General features: G+C 45.2%; 1 protein-coding gene across 1 annotated transcript; it reads left to right on the forward strand.

Annotated features, from left to right (window-relative positions):
* Positions 1-8,159: 8,159 nt before the first annotated feature.
* LOC150039348 (uridine phosphorylase 1-like) lies at positions 8,160-16,188 on the forward strand. Its single transcript, XM_090327876.1, has 3 exons — positions 8,160-8,266; positions 14,492-14,640; positions 15,691-16,188. The coding sequence occupies exons 1-3, from the start codon at positions 8,193-8,195 to the stop codon at positions 15,828-15,830; spliced, it is 363 nt and encodes a 120-aa protein (XP_090184002.1). The 5' UTR covers positions 8,160-8,192; the 3' UTR covers positions 15,831-16,188.
* Positions 16,189-19,100: the final 2,912 nt, after the last annotated feature.

Here is a 19,100-nt window from a genome sequence, read left to right on the forward strand (position 1 = left end):
TCCTCTTTCACAGATTTACTTCAGTCACAAGTCACAGCTCCACTTCTGGCCTTTTGGTGGTTAATTGGAGATAAGAGTTTTCTGTCTAGGTTGGATTTTAACTGAGTTTCTCATATCTCAGTCTCCTGATTAGCCAGGTTTATTGTTGCTAGCCATTGGGGTTCAGCTCTTTATTGGGATTTGAGTTTGCCCATAGAAAGATTAGCCTGCAGCTTATTGTTCAAAAGTTACTGCTCATTGTAATTGAGTGTCAGCATAGGCTAATTAGTTTGGTGATTGTCCTATGGTCATGCACATGGTTTCCAAAGATGTTCCTTCTTGTGCACAAGCATCCTGCCTTGAGGTTTGCACACGAACAATGCTTTAACTAGGGAATTGCTGAATTACTCATAGTTGTATGCAATTTCCTGACTTCCTGGTTTGGCCTGGGCTTGTGAGAACTTAACTGTTCAGAAAGCTCAGGGTGTGGTAGAAGAAACAGAGTAGCTCCAACAGGCATAGTGTCAGGGTCTGGGAGCATGGCCTAGTAGCAGTGCTTGCCTAGCAGGCACAAAGCCCTGGGTTCATTCCTTGGTATCACATACAGAGAAAAAGCCAGAAATGGTGCTGTGGCTCAAGTGGTAGAGTGCTAGCCTTGAGAAAGTCTAAGGAAAGTGCCCAGGCCCAGAGTTGCCTAGAGTCCCAGAAGTGGAAAAAAAAAACAAAACAAAAAACTGACATGAAGTATTGGACAAAATGATCAATGTGTTTACATATACTACTGAGTAGGATCTGCTTCACAGGTCAGTGGGCAAACGGTTAGAATGAGATGGGGATTTCAAGGCTTTTCTACCAGCTTTCACTATCCATCCCATAGCCATCACTTCCAGTCAAGAACCAGTATTTTAAGCTAAGTAGCCTTCAGAAGTTTTTGAAGAAAGCCAGGCAACTGTGATTATAACCCACATTATCAGGGATGTCGTCTTCACTAAGCCAGTGGGAAGCTAATAATATGTTGCTCAGCTGTGTGACTTTCAAAAGTGATAGCCTTGAAGAGATAAACCAAGAGAAGATGCTAAGGTTTCAGTCTGCCAGGTAATCTGACATCTGGGTGGATGCTAGGTAGGTACCAAGGGCTTGTTATGGAATAAGATCTTTCCATGGTGACAGTTCGTGGTTTCCATTTGTAGAGTCACCTCAAACCTCATTAGTTTTAGTTTAGTTTTGTCATAAGGGGCTTCAAGCTTGGTGTTTTTGGCAAAGCAATTGGAAATGTTATTTATTTATCTATTGTGTCATTGATTTTATTTGTTTATTTTGCTCAACCTTGAGGCTTGAACTCAGCCTTTGTTTTTGTCTTTCTCAAAGCTAAACCCTCTACCCTTTTGAGCCATTGCCCACTTCTGGTTCTCTGGTTGTTAATTAGACATAAGAGTCTCACAGACTTTCCTATCCTGGCTGGGCTGGAACTGTGGATCCTCAGATCTCAGCCTCTTGAATAGCAAGGATTGCAAGCATGAGCCCCCAGTACCTGGTTGAAAGTATAATTTGAATCAGAATTTCAAGTAAGGCCCAAAGTATAGTTGCATTTTCATCTCCTTGTACTAGACCTTAGCTCTGCCACCCCCACCATCTCTTTTCCAGTCTGGTTTCTAGGCAGGAATCATGAAGGGTCCATTCCTCCTTCACGACAACATGCTAAGATCCCACTGGTGTGTGTGTGGGTGTACATGCATGTGCACGCCTATGGCAATACTGAATTAAAGGACCAGGGAACTGTACCTAAGCTTTTTCTTCCCAAGGCTAGCTTTCTATCACTTGCACCCCAGCTCCACTTTAAGCTTTTTGCTGGTTAAAAATGGAGGTAAGAATCTTTTAGATTGGTATGCCTTTGAACTGAGACTCTTAGACGTCAGTTTCCTGAGTTGCTAATATTACAAGCACGAGATGCGAGTGCTCAGAAAAATCAAGACTTTAAAGGTGGGGGGGGGCAGTGGATATTTGTTTTTCCTGAACAGCATATTCTCAGCTTGCAAATGGACAGGTAGGCAGGGCTCTTGTTACTACCTCATTCTCGCTTGCACAAGAGGGTTCTTACACTACTGGCCCTATTCTACCTGGACTATGAACTCAGAGAGTACCAGGTAGCCTTTGGGGATAGGTGAGTTCACTGGGTGTGTTAATCAGTTCACGGTTGTCATCCCTTGAGGCTCCAGTTGGCCTAAGAGGTGACATCTTTCTTCTCTTTCCTCTGGTTTTTATATTTCTTAAAAGCCCCCACTGGTAAAGCCAGACCATCATCCCTACCTCCTCCAGTGCACGTAGTCACCCTTCGTCCTTTTTCAACCAAGATTTCAGAAGTCTTCAACGGTCCTTGCCTGTGAAGTTGTTAAATAAAGCCTGTCTGGGGCTGGGAATGTGGCTTAGTGGTAGAGTGTTTGCCTAGCATGCATGAAGCCCTGGGTTCCATACCTCAGTACCACATACACAGAAAAAGCCCAAAATGGTACTATGGCTCAAGTGGTAGAAGGTTAGCCTTGAACAAGAGAAGCTCAGGGACAGTGCCCAGGTCCTGAGTTCAAACCCCAGGACTGGCAAGATAATAATAATAATAATAATAAAAATAATAAAGTATGGCTAAGCACAGGGCTGAGATAAAGGGAGGAAGGTCAGAAGGAGAAGCCTTCAAGTCCTATGAATACCAGGGGAAGGAGGAAGTAGACTCAGGAAAGCACCAGCAGCCATGAGGCCAGGACCAAGAAATTAGCTTCTCTGACCACCTGTCTGTCTTGGGGATCCCTTCGGACTATCACTCTCCAGAGTTCCCAAACCCTTCTTTTCTCAGTGAATAGAAATTGACAGAGATGGCTCAACACCAGCACAGGCAGTTTGGGGGGAACACCAGCCAAAGCTAGTGATGCCCTCTCTCACTCACAGATTAGGAGATGTGTAGTGATCGATGAGAATGCTGGTTGTATCTGGTGGAGATTGGTAGGAAAGTAACTGACAGAGGTAATGTGCAAAATGGCGGGGCCACAGATTAGAGGTAGGGAGGAAACTAGCAAGAGAGCAGGTGGTGTTTGCTCAAGGCCCTCACCTGTTAAAATGCTAGTAAATTTTGGTCTGGCGCTAGCTGCATGACGGGTTTCGAAGGTAGGGCAGGGAGTGGCGAGAAATCAGCTCAGAGATCAGAGATCACTAACAGAGACCAGTTTGTGTAGCCCAAGTCTCAGCCATAGGAGTGGCAGGACATAGAGACACCCAGTCCATCTGACCATGTGGACTGCATAGTTCCTAATGGTTCCTGGGAGCCAGAGTCTCTGTGCATCTGATCAGTGGGTAATGGAGAAAGCTTGAAGGTACAACCTTGGTCACTTTCTTTTCTTTTTTGCAAGTTATGGGCCTTGAACTCAGAGCCTGAGCACTGTCCTTGGGCTTTCTCAAGGCTAGGGCTCTACCACTGGAACCATAGCACCATTTCTAGCCTTTTTCTATATTATGTGGTACTGAGGAATCAAACCCTGGTCTTCGTGCATGCTAGACAAGCACTCTACCACTAGGCCAAACTCCAGGTTGGGACACTTTCTTGAGGGTCAGCACAGGGCCTCTGCCCCCACCCACTGCCTCCAGTACCCTCCTTCCCTCAACAGTAGCAAAAGCTGCTTCTTTTGCTCTTCTGAGTGATCATAAATGGTCTTTCTCTGCGCTGTGCTTGGCTGTTGTTCCCTGATGTTACAGGATGAAGGGCTGTGCTTCTAGAAGTTATTCTCAGGCTGGGGATGTAGTCCAGAGAGAGAACAGCTGCCTAGCAGGGTGAGGCCTGGGCTCAATCCTCAGCACTGCCGCAACAACAATTACAACAAACTCTGCTTTTGAAAGTTCCCCTGGCAGGGTTTTAATGGCTGACATGTTCAGAGAAGTGTTTTACAAGTGCCAGGAGTATCAAGAACCAGATGAAGATAGGCAAGTAGTGATTGCTAGGGAAATTTTCCTCTGGACCCAAACAACTATCATTTCTCTGGTTTTCAGAATTTACTGAAAATGGCCAACATAATATGATTCATAACTATTAAAAATCAAACTCACTCAAAAGGACTTTCTGACGTTAAGACAGCGGTGAGATACAAGGGGTGAACTGGATTATGGGACTATTGGCTGAGATCCAGGAACAAAGCTTTGGCCTACAATGAGTGATCTTGTCTTTTCTCTTCTATCTTCCTTTTTTTCCTTTCTGTCTCTATTTCTTTCCCTCTTTCTCTTCTTCCTTCCCTTTTCCTCCTTCCGGTATTAGAGCTGGAACTCAAGGACTCAGTACAGTCTTCCTTAGCTTTTCCCCTCAAGGCTGGCATGTATTATTTGAGCCACAGGTCCACTTCAGGATTTTTAGTGATTAATTGGAGATAAAAGTTTCGCGGACCTTCTTTCCCCGAGCTGGCTTTCAATCACAGCCCATACAGGTCTCAGCCTCCTGTGTAGCTAGAATTACAGGTGTGAGCCACTGGTGTCCAACTGTATCAATGTTTTAGGTATTAGCTTGGCTGCACACAATCCTGGTGGCTTAACTATTCTGTGCAATGCTTTTCTTTCAGGTTTTCCTGGGAGAGATGGCGGCTGCAAAAGTTGAAGAAAAGAAACTTGAAAATCATCACAAGTAGGATTGATCCTTGTTGGCTGGACATATGGAGGGTCTTTAAGATTGCAATGCTTTAAGCCATTTGCTTCACTGAGAACTTGACCTATGTTAACTCATTGAAGTCAAATGACAGAGGCTAAGGGATTAAGGAACTGGAGGGTGAAGACCTCTAGCTTAGATCTTGGCACCTCTGCCCTCTACTTTCAGGACTTGTGGTCTCAGAAGATGAGGCAGTTCAGTGCCTAAATATGTGTGTTCTGCTATGAGTAGCCACTTTACTGAAGCAACCCTCTCCCTCCCCCCCGAGGTAGCTAGGATTACAGGTGTGAACTTCTTCACACTGGGCTTTGAGCATGCTATGCATGTGCTGTATGCTGGCCCATACTCCTAGACTCCCTACCTAGACCTGAGTCTATTGACCTTTTTACTTTTCTTCCTTCTCTAGTTGTCCATCACTTCTGATGGGTGTGTGAGGTGGCGCCCTGCCTTGCTTCTGGGGCTTAAACAGGAGATTCTCAGTGAATATTTGTTAAATGAGTATAGAGATAAATTCCCTGAAATTGTGTACAGAGGGGGAAAATTTTGTCTCTTGCCTCATCATCTTGAAATCCTTCCAAAAGTATTTGACAGCTGGGCACCCAAGGCTCACATCTGTAATTGTAGATAATCAAGAAGTTACTAGCCCAGGCAGAAAAGTCTATGAGACTCTTATCTCCATTAAGCAGCAAAAAGGCAGAAGTGGAGGTGTGGCTTAACTGGTAGAATGCCAGCCTTGAGCAGAAAAAGGCCGGTGAGAGGGCCTAAGCCCTGGGTTCAAGCTCCAGTACTGGAACACACACATAAAACAGTATGTGAGAGCCTAGTACAATTCCTTATGGTAAGGGTCAAAATTGCATAGTTAGAAACTGTGGTGATCTCATAGTTACACTGTTTCCTTCTGTGCTTGCAGTGAAGAAAGGTTTTCTGTTTTGAAAGATGTGGCTGAGTTGTCTTCATGGCATCCTGTTGCACCATTTCCGGGCACATCCATCAACTGTTTGGTTTTGGATTTTGTTCCTGAAATTCTGAGAGAAACTAGAGTACCACCTCCATATCAAAGCCAGTTGTCATGAAAAGAACTATTCTCTGCACAGGTTGTTTTATAATGGTCCGCATTTCAGAATTCTCTAGAGATCAAAAAAGCTTTCTGGACTGGTCCTAACAACATATACTTTTGGACTTGGGCCCTTAAAAACAAATGTTCCATTCCCTTACTCCTTATTAAAATGAGTTTGGAGTGGTCACTGTGGGTATTTTAATCCATCAGCTCATGCTGCAGTATCCCTTCACACTTATCTGGGAGCAGTCGCCAACCCTGCATGCTTTGTATAAATCTTTAGTCTCTTTAGTTCTGTTTGTTTGCCAGAGTTGGGGCCTGCACTTGGTGGCTTGTACCCTCACTTAGCTTTTTCACTCAAGGTTAGTGCTCTATTATTTGAACCATACCTCTGCTTCTGACTTTTTGCTGGTTAATTGTGGATAAGAGTTTCTCAGATTTATCTGCCCTGGCTGACTTGAAACTGTAATAGTCAGATCTCAAGAACTGTAATTACCGGTGTGAGCCACTGGGTCCCACTGTCTCTCTAGTTTTTTATACTTTCTATTCTGTAGCTGCCTCGACAATGTTAACATGGTTGAATTAATCTGGATTCCACTCTGGTGGGTGAAGGTCAGAAGGGGAACTTGAGAAATAGGAGAGAAAGCAACTCGATGTAGGCAGAAGGAGCAAGAAGGGCCCTTAGCGTTTGCTGTTAATGCTGACTGAAATAACCCAAGAATAGATGAAATAGTCTAGAAAACTGAGCAGAGCCAATTCAATGTTGTTTTGCATATTTGCAGATAAAATAAACTGTAGCCTTGACCTCTGATGCCAATACTAGGGCTTGCACTCAGGGCCTGGGTTCTGCCCCTTTAGCTTTTTCTCAAGGCTGGCATCCTATTATTTGAGCCACCTCTTCACTGGATGTTTACTGTTAATTGGTGATGAGAGTTTCATGGACTTTCCTGTTCAGGCTGGCTTTAATCTGTAATCCTAAATTCTCAGCTTCCTGAGTAGCTAGGATTCCAGCCCTGAGCAGAGCACCCACCTTTTGCATTGTTGTGGTTGTGATAAAATGTACATAGGGGATAACAAGCATCCTCGGGAGAGAAGGAGCTGGATCTCTGAGGAAAGTCACTTTGTGTAATAGTCCAGGTACTCCTTGACTTAGGACTGGGTTACACTCCCACAAACGTAGTGCAGACTGAAAATATCATAAACTGCAGTTCTGTCTAAGTTAACAAACAGCAGATTGTTCAGTGTCATAGAGTTCCCCTTGTGATGGTGTCCTTGACCAAGAGCTGTGGAGGCTGCATAGCCTTGCTAGGAAGGGTTGCAGTCTGTATAATTGCCTTCAGAAAAGATCCAAGTTCAAATTCAAAGTATTGCTTTACTGAATGCCTAGCACTTTCACACCACTGTCTAGTGAAACCGAGTCTGGATTATTTATTTCCAATCACAGGCAGCAGAGACATTTGCTCTCTACTTTTTCTTTTCTCATGAGTGGTCTTTAGTTCTACGTATAAAGTTAGATGGAGGAGTATAAAGAAAACTCTCATTCTTCTGCGTTCAGAGACTAAGTTTCAGAGACTCTGGTAATCAGAAGACAGGCATTGTTGATGAAGCCATGTCAACTCTGGTTCTCAGGGAGCTTGACAGGCTGGTAATGGAATTGCCTCCACCTGAGGTACCTGGTTTTGTAACTAGAATTCATCAGCGCATGATTACATAGTCATTGTTTGTGTTGCTTTCCTGAGTGGATAGCTGACTGGAATGATTTGTGGCAGAAACTTAATGGCCGGTAAAGGTATAAGCCACATTAAAGTTTGTCAGCTCTTATTAAAGCAATGCACTGTAAGCCACAGCGATAAAAAGTAAATGAAGAGACATCTTCTCTCACCATTCCCAGTCGACTGAGAAGTGCTAGCAATAAGACAAGAAAAAGGAGTTAGAGCTATGTGAACTAGAAAGGTTATCTTTGGGTGGAAGGGGTGATTTTTTTTTCTATTCCTGTTTGCTAATGGTAGCACCAAAATATCATCAGGTTTATGTATTAAATGCACTTGATTTGGATAGCAACCAGCTATATACAGCAACTGTGTATGGATGATTCAACACTGTGATGTCTGTCGTGTGGTGGGATCTTCTGAACTTTTGCTGGTTTCCTTTGAACAGGGGCTGTCAGAGCAAAGAGGAGTTAAAAGAGGGAGGAGATGGGCTAGTGGAGACCTTGACAGCTGAGGAGTGTCTTATCGCTGGGTTCTGATTGTGCCTTACAAGGAACAATAATAATCAGCCAATATCACCACAATCTCTAAACTCAATTTCTTGTTTCTAACAGTGACAGTGACTGCCTCATTCAGCTTTCCAATCCAAACCTAGCAACCATGAAGGAAGATGTTCTGTACCATTTCAGCCTCAGCACCAGCTATGTTTGGCGATGTAAAGGTAAAAATCCAGGCTTTAATTCTAGGAATTTGCTGTACAGTAACCTCCTATGTGATGCAGACAGGCCTGCTTAGGGTAGTAGAGAGGGGGCAGGCACCTGTCATTATGTGTTTATTAGATTTTTACAAATTTCCAAGTATATGAACTAACAGGTAAAGAAAACTAAGTAGTGTTGCATGGACTTGCTTGATCTTTTATATCTTTGGTAACTGTACAGACAGGAAATTTCCTGAATCAAGCCGAAAGACTTACACAGCAGGGCCAGTTACTTTGGGGTTCTCAGAAGCATTGCTTGAGCCAGGAGTGTAGAGCCAACCTAGGGAACATTAGGATACTGTCATCTCAATATAAATGAATGAATGAAAGTAACATGCCTGGTACTGATGCCTCATGCCTATAATCCTGGCTACTCAGGAGGCTGAGATCTAAGGATTGAGGTTCAAAGTCAGTCTGGGAAGGAAACTCTGTGAGATTCTTATCGCCAATTAACCACTAGAAAACTGAAGTGGGGCTGTGACTCAAGAGGTAGGTTGGTAGCCTTGAGCTGAGGAGCTCAGGGACAGCGCCTAAGTCCAGAGTTCAAGCCCCACACAATCAACAACAACAAAAATTCCAGGAAAAGCAGGGATAGTTATTTAGACAATTTGTATTACAATGATAATTTAAGATATATATTCATATTTTGTTAATTTAATGATCTCTCAGGACTTACATCGCAAAGTATAGCATTGAGTCTATATTTTTCTACAAAATCTTCAGTTCCTTACGGTTGATTTAGTCTAATAGGCTTAAAAATATTCTTAAATTTATTTATTTGTTGGGGGGAGTTCTGTGGCTTGAAACTCAGGGCTTTGTGCGCTTGCTTGTATTTTCCACTCAAGACTGAGGCTCTACCATTTGAGCCACAGTTTCATGTATAGCCTTTTTTCTGGATAATTGGAGATGATAAATCTCACAGACTTTTCTGCCTGCGTTGGCTTCAAACTTCTGTCATCAGATGTCAGCCTTATAAGTAGGAAAGAGTACACGTATGAACTACCAGCACCCAGCTAAGTTTATTTTTACTTGACACATGAAGACAGTATGTATTTATGGGGTACAGTGTAGTACTACAGTATAATTCTACAATGTATAATGATTGGATCAAGGTAGTATATCTGTAACTTTTTTTTAAATTGTTTTTTGGTTTGGGAACATTCACAATCTTGTCTTCTAGCTACTGGGAAATGAACATTCAATTGTGGTTAGCCATGAATACTTTCCTGCTCACATAGAACTTTGCAAATCTCTAGTCCCCATGGGGAAAGCTGACTTAATGCATGGAATGGCAAATCAGAAGAATGACAAGCCATCCAACTTATAGTTGCATCCAGAGGTGCTGACCCAGGGCTAGGTCACTTCTAACATTGAGTACTGTTCCAGGTACCGTGTTGGTGTCCAACTCCAGGAAACTTTCCAGGTGCTCTAATTAGTGTTTTGTTTTCTGTTCACTATTGGGGCTTGAACTCAGGGGCTTGTGCTCTGTTTTGCTGAAGGCCGATGTTGTATTATTTGAGTCACAGAACTACTTCTAGATCTTCGTTGTTTAAAGAGTCTCTTGGATTTTTCTGCCTAAGGCTGGCTTCAAACCGCAGTCGTCAGGTCTCATCCTCTTTGAGGGTCTAGGATTACAGGCATGAGCCACTGGCACATGGCTTCTGGGTCTTCATTCATTAACATCATCTATAATGATTACATTCCAGCCTGTGGAGATCTCATGTTTAAAGAATAATCCCTTTCTTTTATCTTCAGATTCTCTAAAACTACTGCTCTCTCTTTTTATTACACACATATGTGTATATGTGTGTTTGTGTGTGTATATATATATTTTTTTTAAAGCATATCCCATCTTATTTATTTATTTATTTATTTATTTATTTATTTATTTATTTATTTATTTATTTTGCCAGTCCTGGGCTTGGGCTCAGGGCATGAACCCTGTCCTTGGACTTTCTCAGGGCTAGAGCTCTACCACTCGAGCCTCAGCACCACTTCCAGCTTTTTTCTATGTATGTGGTACCGAGGAATTGAACCCGGGTCTTCGTGCATGCTAGGCAAGCACTCTACCACTAGGCCAAACTCCCGGCCCCTATATATGTATATTTTTTTCAAATGTTTTCTTGCTCGATACATCACAAGTTGAAGCTTTTACTTCTCTGATGGAGCCACCCACAGTAACCTAAACCTCCCCAACTCTTTCCGTGAATTGGCCTTTTGGCACTCAGGTGACCAGTGGCTCATTTTGCAGATTTGGTATGGGACCCTAGTCACAGGAAGAGTTGGAGGTGAGTGAAGACTTCCCATTCTCAGCCCAATCCCAGGCTTTCTGCAGTCTTTGGCATGGTGCAGGAGGCCAAGCACACATGGTGCCTGGAATTGCCTTCACAAAGGCAGCAGAGGCCTGGATCTCTGCATGTGGAGAGCTAGTTGCATTGTTTTGTGTTACCCCATAATGAGCAATGAGTCCCAGACCAGAGCTTCTGAATCTCACCAGGAAATTCAGTAAAGCCAGTTATCCCTCCTTTCTCCTCAATATGGTAGGTGAGGCAGAACCATGGAATTTGCATTTTACTGAGGTTCTTGAATAAGCCAGATATTCCTGGTGAGGAGTCTTGGTCTTGAAGACCTCTGCTGACAGCAGTGTGCTGAGGGGGGTCCTTGTTCTCTGGTTGCAGTTTGTGTGTGTTGGTGGAAGCCCCTCCAGGATGAGTGCCTTCATCAGGTATGTGGCCACAGAGCTGGGCCTTGACCATCCAGGAGAAGACTTTCCCAACATTTGTGCAGGGACTGACCGCTACGCCATGTACAAAGTTGGACCAGTGCTGTCTGTGAGTGTGAGTACTGGCTGTGTCCTTGGGCTGGGTCTCTAGGCTCTGGGGTCCCAGCCCCCACCCTCTGTACCCACAGACATCTGGCACCCTAACACCTGCTGACTGTTAGTAGTGGGAGCCAGGTGAGCTGGGTGCAGCTGGGGTGGGGCTGGGGGCGATAGATGAGACCAGGATTGTGACTTTAAGATTCTGTCTCCTGGAGCACCTAAGCATACAGATACAAATACTATGCAAATACTGCACAGCTGTGCACATAGTGCTTGTGTGATAGGGGCTGGGGCAGGCAGCCTGGGAGCCCAGCAAAACAAAGGAGAAACTGCCTTGCATGGACCAGGGGGTAAGGGGAGCTAAGGTACCAGGTCTCCAGTCTTCTCTTCCATCACACAGTGAGTGAGTGAGTGACTTACTTCATAACAACTGTGTGTGTGTGTGTGTGTGTGTGTGTGTGTGTGTGTGTGTGTGTTTATGTGTATGTGTTGGGGTGGGAAGACAGTACTAGGTCTTAAACTTGGAGCCTGTGTCCCTTAGCTTTTCTGTTCAAGGCTAACACTCTACAGCTTGATCCATAGTTTCACTCTTTTATAGAGCTTCCTGCTCTGACTAACTTTGAACTGTGATCTCAGCCTCCTGAGTAGTTCATGTTACAGGTATAAACCACTACTACCCAGCTGAGACAATTTTTTTTTTGCCAGCCCTGGGGCTTGAACTCTGGAATTGGGCACTGTTCTGGAGCTTTTTTGACCTCAGGGCCTGAGCACTTGGGCTTTCTCAAGGCTAGAGCTCTACGACTTGAGCCACAGCACCATTTCTGGCTTTTCTTTTTTTTTTGCCAGTCTTGGGCTTGGGCTCAGGGCCTGAGCACTGTTCTTGGACTTTCTCAAGGCTAGCATTCTACCACTTGAGCCTCAGCACCACTTCTGGCTTTTTTCTATGTATGTGGTACCGAGGAATCAAACACGGGTCTTCGTGCATGCTAGGCAAGCACTCTACCACTAGGCCAAACTCCCGGTCCCTGGCTTTTTTTTTTTTTAATGTATATATGGTACTGAGGAATTGAACCCCAGTCTTTGTGCATGCTAGGCAAGTACTCTACCACCAGGCTAAACTCCCAGCCCCCCGGATGGAATTCTTAAAAGGGGACCTTTTCCCCTAGGGCTCTGCTACACAGCCTCTGGGAGTAGCTAGGTCATTCTGCAGGAAGGAGATGGTCATCTTTGAAAGATGGGAGAGAGGATGTACAGAGACCTCAAGGTGCGAAAATGGCAGATGTGAATTCAGTACCAGTTCTTTTTACTATATGATACATAACCTAGGCACAGAAATAGCTGACCAAAAAAATAGAGTAATTAAAGCAATATACTGTAGCAAAAATCATGTGAAGCCGGGCACAGTGTCTCAAGTCTGTATGTAGTCCTTGCTTCTTGGAGATGGGGAGCGATGTATCACAGTTCAAGTTCAGACCAGTCTTGCTGACCTCTCCCCGGCCTCCCGCTCCACATCCCCAGTTTTGAAGACTACATATCTACCAGTAGTAGCCAAGTATGGTGGTGCGCAGTTGGTCATACCTGTAAGGCCAGGAAGCCCAATAGGAGGATCACAGTGCAGGCTGGGTCAGGCATATGGCAAGACCTATAACCAATGGCTAGTGAAATGACTTAACAAGTATAGTTTCTGCTTAGCTATGCAAGACCCCTAGTTCAATCCATAGTACTGCCCCCTCAAAAAGTTATGTGAATATGGCCTTAATTTGATCTCTTGCTTATCTGCTATATATTTGATGATATGGAACTGGTCCTTCTTGTTGACTATGAACACAGAGCTTATCTTCTGTTGAAGGATGACATCTGTGTGTGTGTGTGTGTGTGTGTGTGTGTGTGTGTGTGATAGTATCTCACTAAGTAGCCCAGGCTCTTGCCTCTGCCTCCAGGGTGCTGAGATTACTGGTGTTTTGCATCTTGTCTGGTCAAGGAGTGACATGTGTGTGTGTGTATGCACTAAGGTACCACCCTGGACTCAGCTTTGGCATTTTTCTCTGGTTTTAGCATGGCATGGGCATTCCCTCCATCCCCATCATGCTGCATGAGCTCATCAAGCTGCTCTACCATGCCAGGTGTTCCAATGTCACCATCATACGAATCGTCACTTCTGGGGCTCAGGTAAGGACGATAGAGGGGGCCTTAGCTTTGGGGAGGTCACAGAGCTCCCTGTAGTGGCATCATTGATCTACCCAGCATCGAGTCCCACCTTGGCTTTGTTGAAGAGTGTTAATGGAGCATGGATAGGAATCTTCTGTCATGTTTGTCTAGTCTGTCCTCTTGGCTGGTGTGCAGAGATTGGTACCAGAAAGGACACACTCCTTGCACACACAGAAGTGTGTCTTGTGGAGCTCACACTTGGTGCCTTATTTGCCTGGTTCCTTTTTTTCATGTTCTACACAGTGTCTCTTGAGTACCACTGCTGCATTTATTCACCCTTGCTCCCTCATCTGGTTCCCCTTTTATTTTCTCCAGTCCTCCACACATTTCCCTTGCTTTTCCCTTTTCCTGCAAGATTTGGAACCCAATGAAAAAGCCACAGAACAACCCAAGAAAGAAAGACAGACGGTTACAAACTAAGGGAAAGATCCTTCAATGAGCCCCCAAAACTTGCCAAGTAGACATGGGGAGTGTATATCTATAATTCTTGCTACTCAGGATTCTGAGATCTGAAGACTTCATGTGAAGCCAATGCAACAGGAAAGTCCATGTGACTCATACCTCCAATTAAACAGCACAAGACTGGAAGTAGAGCTTGGCCAAAGTGGTAGAGAGCTAGCCTTGAGTGAAAAATTTCAGGGACAGCATCCAGGCCTTGAGTTCAGGCCTTATACTCCTCTCTCTCTGTCTGTCTCTCTCTCTCTCTCTCTCTCTCTCTCTCTCTCTCTCTCTCTCTCTCTCTCTCTCTCTCTGTCTCTCTCTCTCTCTCTCTCTCTCTCTCTCTCTCTCTCTCTCTCTCTCTCACACACACACACACACACACACGCAGAGTTCACACTATTTAGTGTTTTTGTTTTCCTTTTAAAAACAAAAGAAGGTAGCCAGGCACTGGAGGCTTATGCATGTAATCCTAGATACTTAAGAGGCTTGGATCTGAGGCTTGTAGTTTGAAGCCAGCCCAGATAACAAAGTCCATGAGACACTTATGTCCAATAAACTACCCAGAGAAAGCTGCAAGTGGCACTGTGGCTCAAGTGGTAGAGAGTGGTAGAGTACTTTCCTTGAGCATAAAGAGACCCAGGGACAGCATCCAGGCTCTGAGTTCAAGCCTCAGGAATGGTAAAACAATAACAGCAACAAAGAAGATGAAGGATTTAATGAAAAAGCAAATTGCTGAAGATGCTGTATTGTGTCTCTGATCACAGATCAGACACACTGGGTAAGATATAAAGAGAAGCGCCACCATGTGGTCACAGCTGACAATACAGAGTCTCCATGTCTGTGCTGCAGGACAAGGCCGCCTGGATGGTGCCCTCTGCTCCTACACGGAAAAGGACAAGCAGGCCTACCTTCACGCTGCCCACACAGCTGGCATCCGAAACATCGAGATGGAATCTTCAGTGTTTGCAGCCATGTGCAGTATGTGTGGCCTACGAGGTAAGCAGGCACAGGATGGCCTCTGGGCATCCTTCTTCCTCCATCTCTGCTCTCCTGGCCAATCTTGATGTCCAGGCCACCGCTTCCTACCCCACCACAACCTATGCTTTTGGCTTTTATCAGTGGGCTCACAGGTCAGTGTCACACCCAGCTGATACCCTTGCACCCTTGGGGAAAACGCTGTGTGATCAAGACAGCATCATTGGTGTCCCCGTAGTCTCCACATAGCGCAGTGAATGTCTGATGGAAAGGGGATCATACAGCTTCGATGCTGGCTTGCTGGCCAGTAAGGGGCCCTGAGCCTGCCAATGGCTTGCCTTTCAGTGCTCTCTGGCCTTTGAATGTGGAGTTCTTCTAGAACAGCTTCCCTCCCAGAATTCCCTTGGTCAAATCACCTTAGCCTTCTAGGCTGTACAGAACAGGTGAGAGCCTGCCTTGGAATTGGCTCAGGCATGAACTTATTTCCTTGTGATAGGCTAAGGTATGAACTCAGAGTTTCATGCCTTATCTTGCCAGGTAGGGGCACTGCCAAGTGAGCCATGCTCCCGTCCTTTTTCTTGCTGTGTGTATATTTCAGATAGAGTCTGCAGTTTGGCCAGGCCACTTTGCATTGCCATCTCTACCTATCTTGTAACTGGGAGTGTAGCCGTGAAACCCCACAACTTGTTGGTTGAGATTGGATCTTGTAACTGTACCCTGTTGGCTCTGAACCATTTTTCTCCTCATCTCCATCTCTCAAGTAGCTAGGATGACAGGTGTAAGCCACTGCCCCAGGCCTAGTAGGACTTTTCCAGTAGAAGCGAGGAAAGAGGTGGGTGAGACCGAGGACAAGGTGCTGTTTGTAAGGGCAGAGCTTCTAGAGTTCCTGAGCCAACCATGCTGCTTTCCCTGCTTGCTTCATCCCCCATCCTCTCCTGAGTCAGAGTGGACAGAGCAGACTTGCCTAGGGCATGCACAGGCTGAGGCTCCCTGCTCCCTGCTTGGTCTGATTCTTGTGAATGAAGCTAGAGATCTGGCACTTGGGGTTGACATGGTCTTTGTGTTTGGCAGCTGCAGTGGTGTGTGTCACCCTCCTGGACCGCCTGCAGGGGGACCAGATCAGCAGCCCTCAGGAGGTGCTTGCAGAGTACCAGCAGAGGCCACAGCGGCTGGTGAGCTACTTCATCAAGAAGAGTCTGGGAAAAGCCTGAGGCTCAGAGACAAGCTGTCCCCAGGTCTGTCCATCCAAACGGATGTGCAAAGTCTCCTTTTGTGTGATTTGGAGTGTGGGCTGGTGGCCCATGCTTTAGGAGGCTGAGATCACATTCTACCCTCAGAGCAGACATCCAAGACCCTACTCAACTTGGTTTTTCATGGAGACAAGGTCTCACTACAGTTTTTTTCCAGGCTCCCTCAAAGTGTGATCCTTCAGGTCTCCAAATCCCTCAATTTCTGGTTCCAAATTACTGTCTCCATACATGGGATTACCTGACTGTTCAATTTCTATTTCATATCCTACTTTGATTAATGATTATGGTATGTAACATAAAGAAAATTATTTACATGTCAGATAGATGGCTTTATGTGCTCATTTATTCCCCACTGATGACTTGCTCCATAGATTCCATGAGATACTAGACACGAATGAACAGGATTTCCTTTCCCTTCTTCCCTGTAGAGCAGTTGCATTCAGTTCATGACCTCCCAGTGAAATAGGAGACAGAGACCCAAATGTTATGGGAAGGCAATCGTCTTAAATTCTTGCGTCCCAGACACAAGACCTCTCAGTTCTCATGTCTGGCGTGAAGAAAGAAGTTCATGTGTGGGGTCCTATTGAAAGATGGGTGGACATCTGACAAATGCTGGAAGGTCACTTTGTGAAGGGGAAGATGTATGAGCAGCAATCACGGGACAGTGACAGCCAGAGTGCAGAGAGGGCCACCCCAGTACCAAGAGTGAGGGCATGGTCGTCTAAGATACATCCTCTGTGGGCAGGCTGAATATACTCTCCCAGACTATGCAAGAATCAAATGTACCTGCTATTCAGATTTAGCTTGTGTCTGGTGCCTCTTTCACATGTGTCACTCTAACAAGTCAGGAGGCTGACTTAGTTGTGAGGATCTTGGTTTCCAGCCAGCCTGGGCAGGTGAGACATTTCCAATTAGCCACGAAGAAAACCCGGAACTTTGAGCAGTGTTTCAAAAAAAGGAACAGTGCCTAGGCTCTGAGTTCAAGGCTAAGACCAGCACATACAAACACACACACACATACACACACATACCTCAAAGAAAGACTAGATCCTTGATTTTTCCAATTTGTACAGGACTCTACAATGATTCACTCATACTGATAATGGGGGAACAAGGATACAACGTGGAGGTAAGGCAACTTGTCTGGGCTTTAGTACACTATGTGCGGACGGCAGAGCCACAGTGTGAATGGGAAGGAAGGGCTGTGCAGGAAGTTCCCTCAGCCTTTGCAACACTTCCCTCCTTGGCCTGACAAATGAATGGGTCATCTGCTAAAGCACTTCAGCTCCTGGAAAGGTGTGTGAGCTGGCAGGGACACACAAGATGAAGACACCAATGGCCACCTCACCAGAGTATAGGGAAGACCTCAAGAAAGGTGTGAAAGGTTGGTAGGGACTGTAGCCCACAGTAGCATCTCCTAGATGAAGACAGCAGCATTTGCATCCTGGCCTGGTTGCCGTGTCCTTATTCAGAAGGCTCTGCTACATTTCCCCCTTTATTTGTATCTCCAGGATCTTTAGCTTCTACTGATAGAACTATTAAGGGAATGCATCTCCTTATCCCCTGCAGCACACAAATCAAAACAAAAACCAGTAGCTTTCTTTCCTCTATGAATATTTTCAGATAGGATATTTTCCAAGAGGAAAAAAAGTCTTAAGCCAAATCAGTGCCTATCCTGAGTAAATGAATATGTGGAGTTGAGGAACTCTTTTATTCTACACCTGGGCTCTGAATTAGAAATAAAGTTTGTCCTGAATGTGGTAACCTAAGAATGTTCATTGGCAGCTAAGGGTCCAGATGGCACTCTTTTAATATAAATATAATTACAGTGGTGAATATAGTATAGTACTGTCAGGACAAAGGAAAATTATGTTCAGATTCAAAGATTGGTAAGGTTTTGTCTTGATTTCTCTTCCCTTTAAATATTAACTCCCAAGGAAAATTTGCATCCATAGACAAAATACATTGTCTTCAGTGAGGATCTAGAAAGGATCTAGAATGAGAGAGGCTGCATGTGTTCTGTGACCAGGTAGTAGGGGGGGCTAATGTTGTAAGGTTCATCCAGTAGGCAAGATGCAGAGAAGCCACTTTCTGTTTGTCCTATTTTTTGTCAGTCCTGGGGCTTGAACTCAGGGCCTAAGCCCTGTTCCTGAGCAGCATGTGCTCAAGGGTAGCACTTCCAGCCTTTTCTGTTAATGTGGTGCATTATGTGGGGCATCATGCATGCTAGGTAAGCACTCTATCATGCTAAGCCACATTCCCAGCTTACAAATCACATTTTTGGCTTGGGCTTTCTTAAGGCTAGAGCTCTCCCACTTGAGCCACAGAACCACTTCTGGGTTTTTTCTATGTATGTGGTACGAAGGCATTAAACCCGGTCTTCGGGCATGATCTGCAAGCACTCTACCACTAGGCCAAACCCCCAGCCCTACACACGACATTTGGAGAGATCAAATTGAGAGTCTTTAATGAAAAAGCTGGCATCTGCAGGCAGATTCCTGTCAAAATGAACAGCAGCTTTGCTAGCTGGTATACTTAACAGCTGGTATACTTAACACTGTATGAAAACCGTGCCATAAAAGAGGAAAGAGCAGAAAACCAATAGCAACCACGCACATCAACCCAGTAGAGAGTTGAAGTGGGACACCTTGTTGATTTGAGGAGAGCCAGGAGGTGGGGTACAGTACATGAGACCTGGCTTAATGGCTGCTGAGCTGTCTGATCAAGAAATAGGTTCAGGTCAGAGGACAAGGTCACAGGACCCTGGAGAGTCCCAGGTTCAAGACACAAGACTGACAGGTCCAGTAACCTACCATCCAGGTCCCTATCCCTGACTCTTAGACATCAGGGAGGCCCATCACCTGGGGGGTGGGGTGGGACTTCCCCTTCTTCCACTATGCAGTCAGGATGTGGCTCGAGGCTAGAGCTCGGCCACCTGAGCCACAGCACCACTTCCGGCTTTTTGAATGTATGTGGTACTGAAGAATGGCATGCCAGACAAGCACCCTACCACTAAGCCAAACTCCCAGCCCTGCAAAGAGAATGTTTGAGTGGCATGGGCATGTGACTTTATGCTCTCTCTGTGCTCTATCGGCTCATTTTCCTACATCGGTGTGCTTAGTGTTTGAGGAATATACCTGGTTTGGAAAAATTGTGATTTTGAATTGTCTTAGTTTACCACTTCTTGCAGCTCAGCAGTGGGCCCCTGGCTGGAGCACTGCCCCGGTTCTA

Source organism: Megascapheus bottae, unplaced genomic scaffold (genome assembly GCF_031878675.1).
Source record: "Megascapheus bottae isolate mThoBot1 unplaced genomic scaffold, mThoBot2.hap1 HAP1_SCAFFOLD_40, whole genome shotgun sequence".
NCBI lineage: Eukaryota > Metazoa > Chordata > Mammalia > Rodentia > Geomyidae > Megascapheus > Megascapheus bottae.

Coding starts and splice junctions, on each gene's coding strand:
- LOC150039348 (XM_090327876.1), top strand. CDS start 8,193: ATGCAGACAGGCCTGCTTAGGGTAGTAGAGAGGGGGCAGGCACCTGTC. Junction 8,267..14,491: donor TGTTTATTAGATTTTTACAA/ATTTCCAAGTAT, acceptor TGTCTGTGCTGC/AGGACAAGGCCGCCTGGATG. Junction 14,641..15,690: donor CAGTATGTGTGGCCTACGAG/GTAAGCAGGCAC, acceptor TGTGTTTGGCAG/CTGCAGTGGTGTGTGTCACC.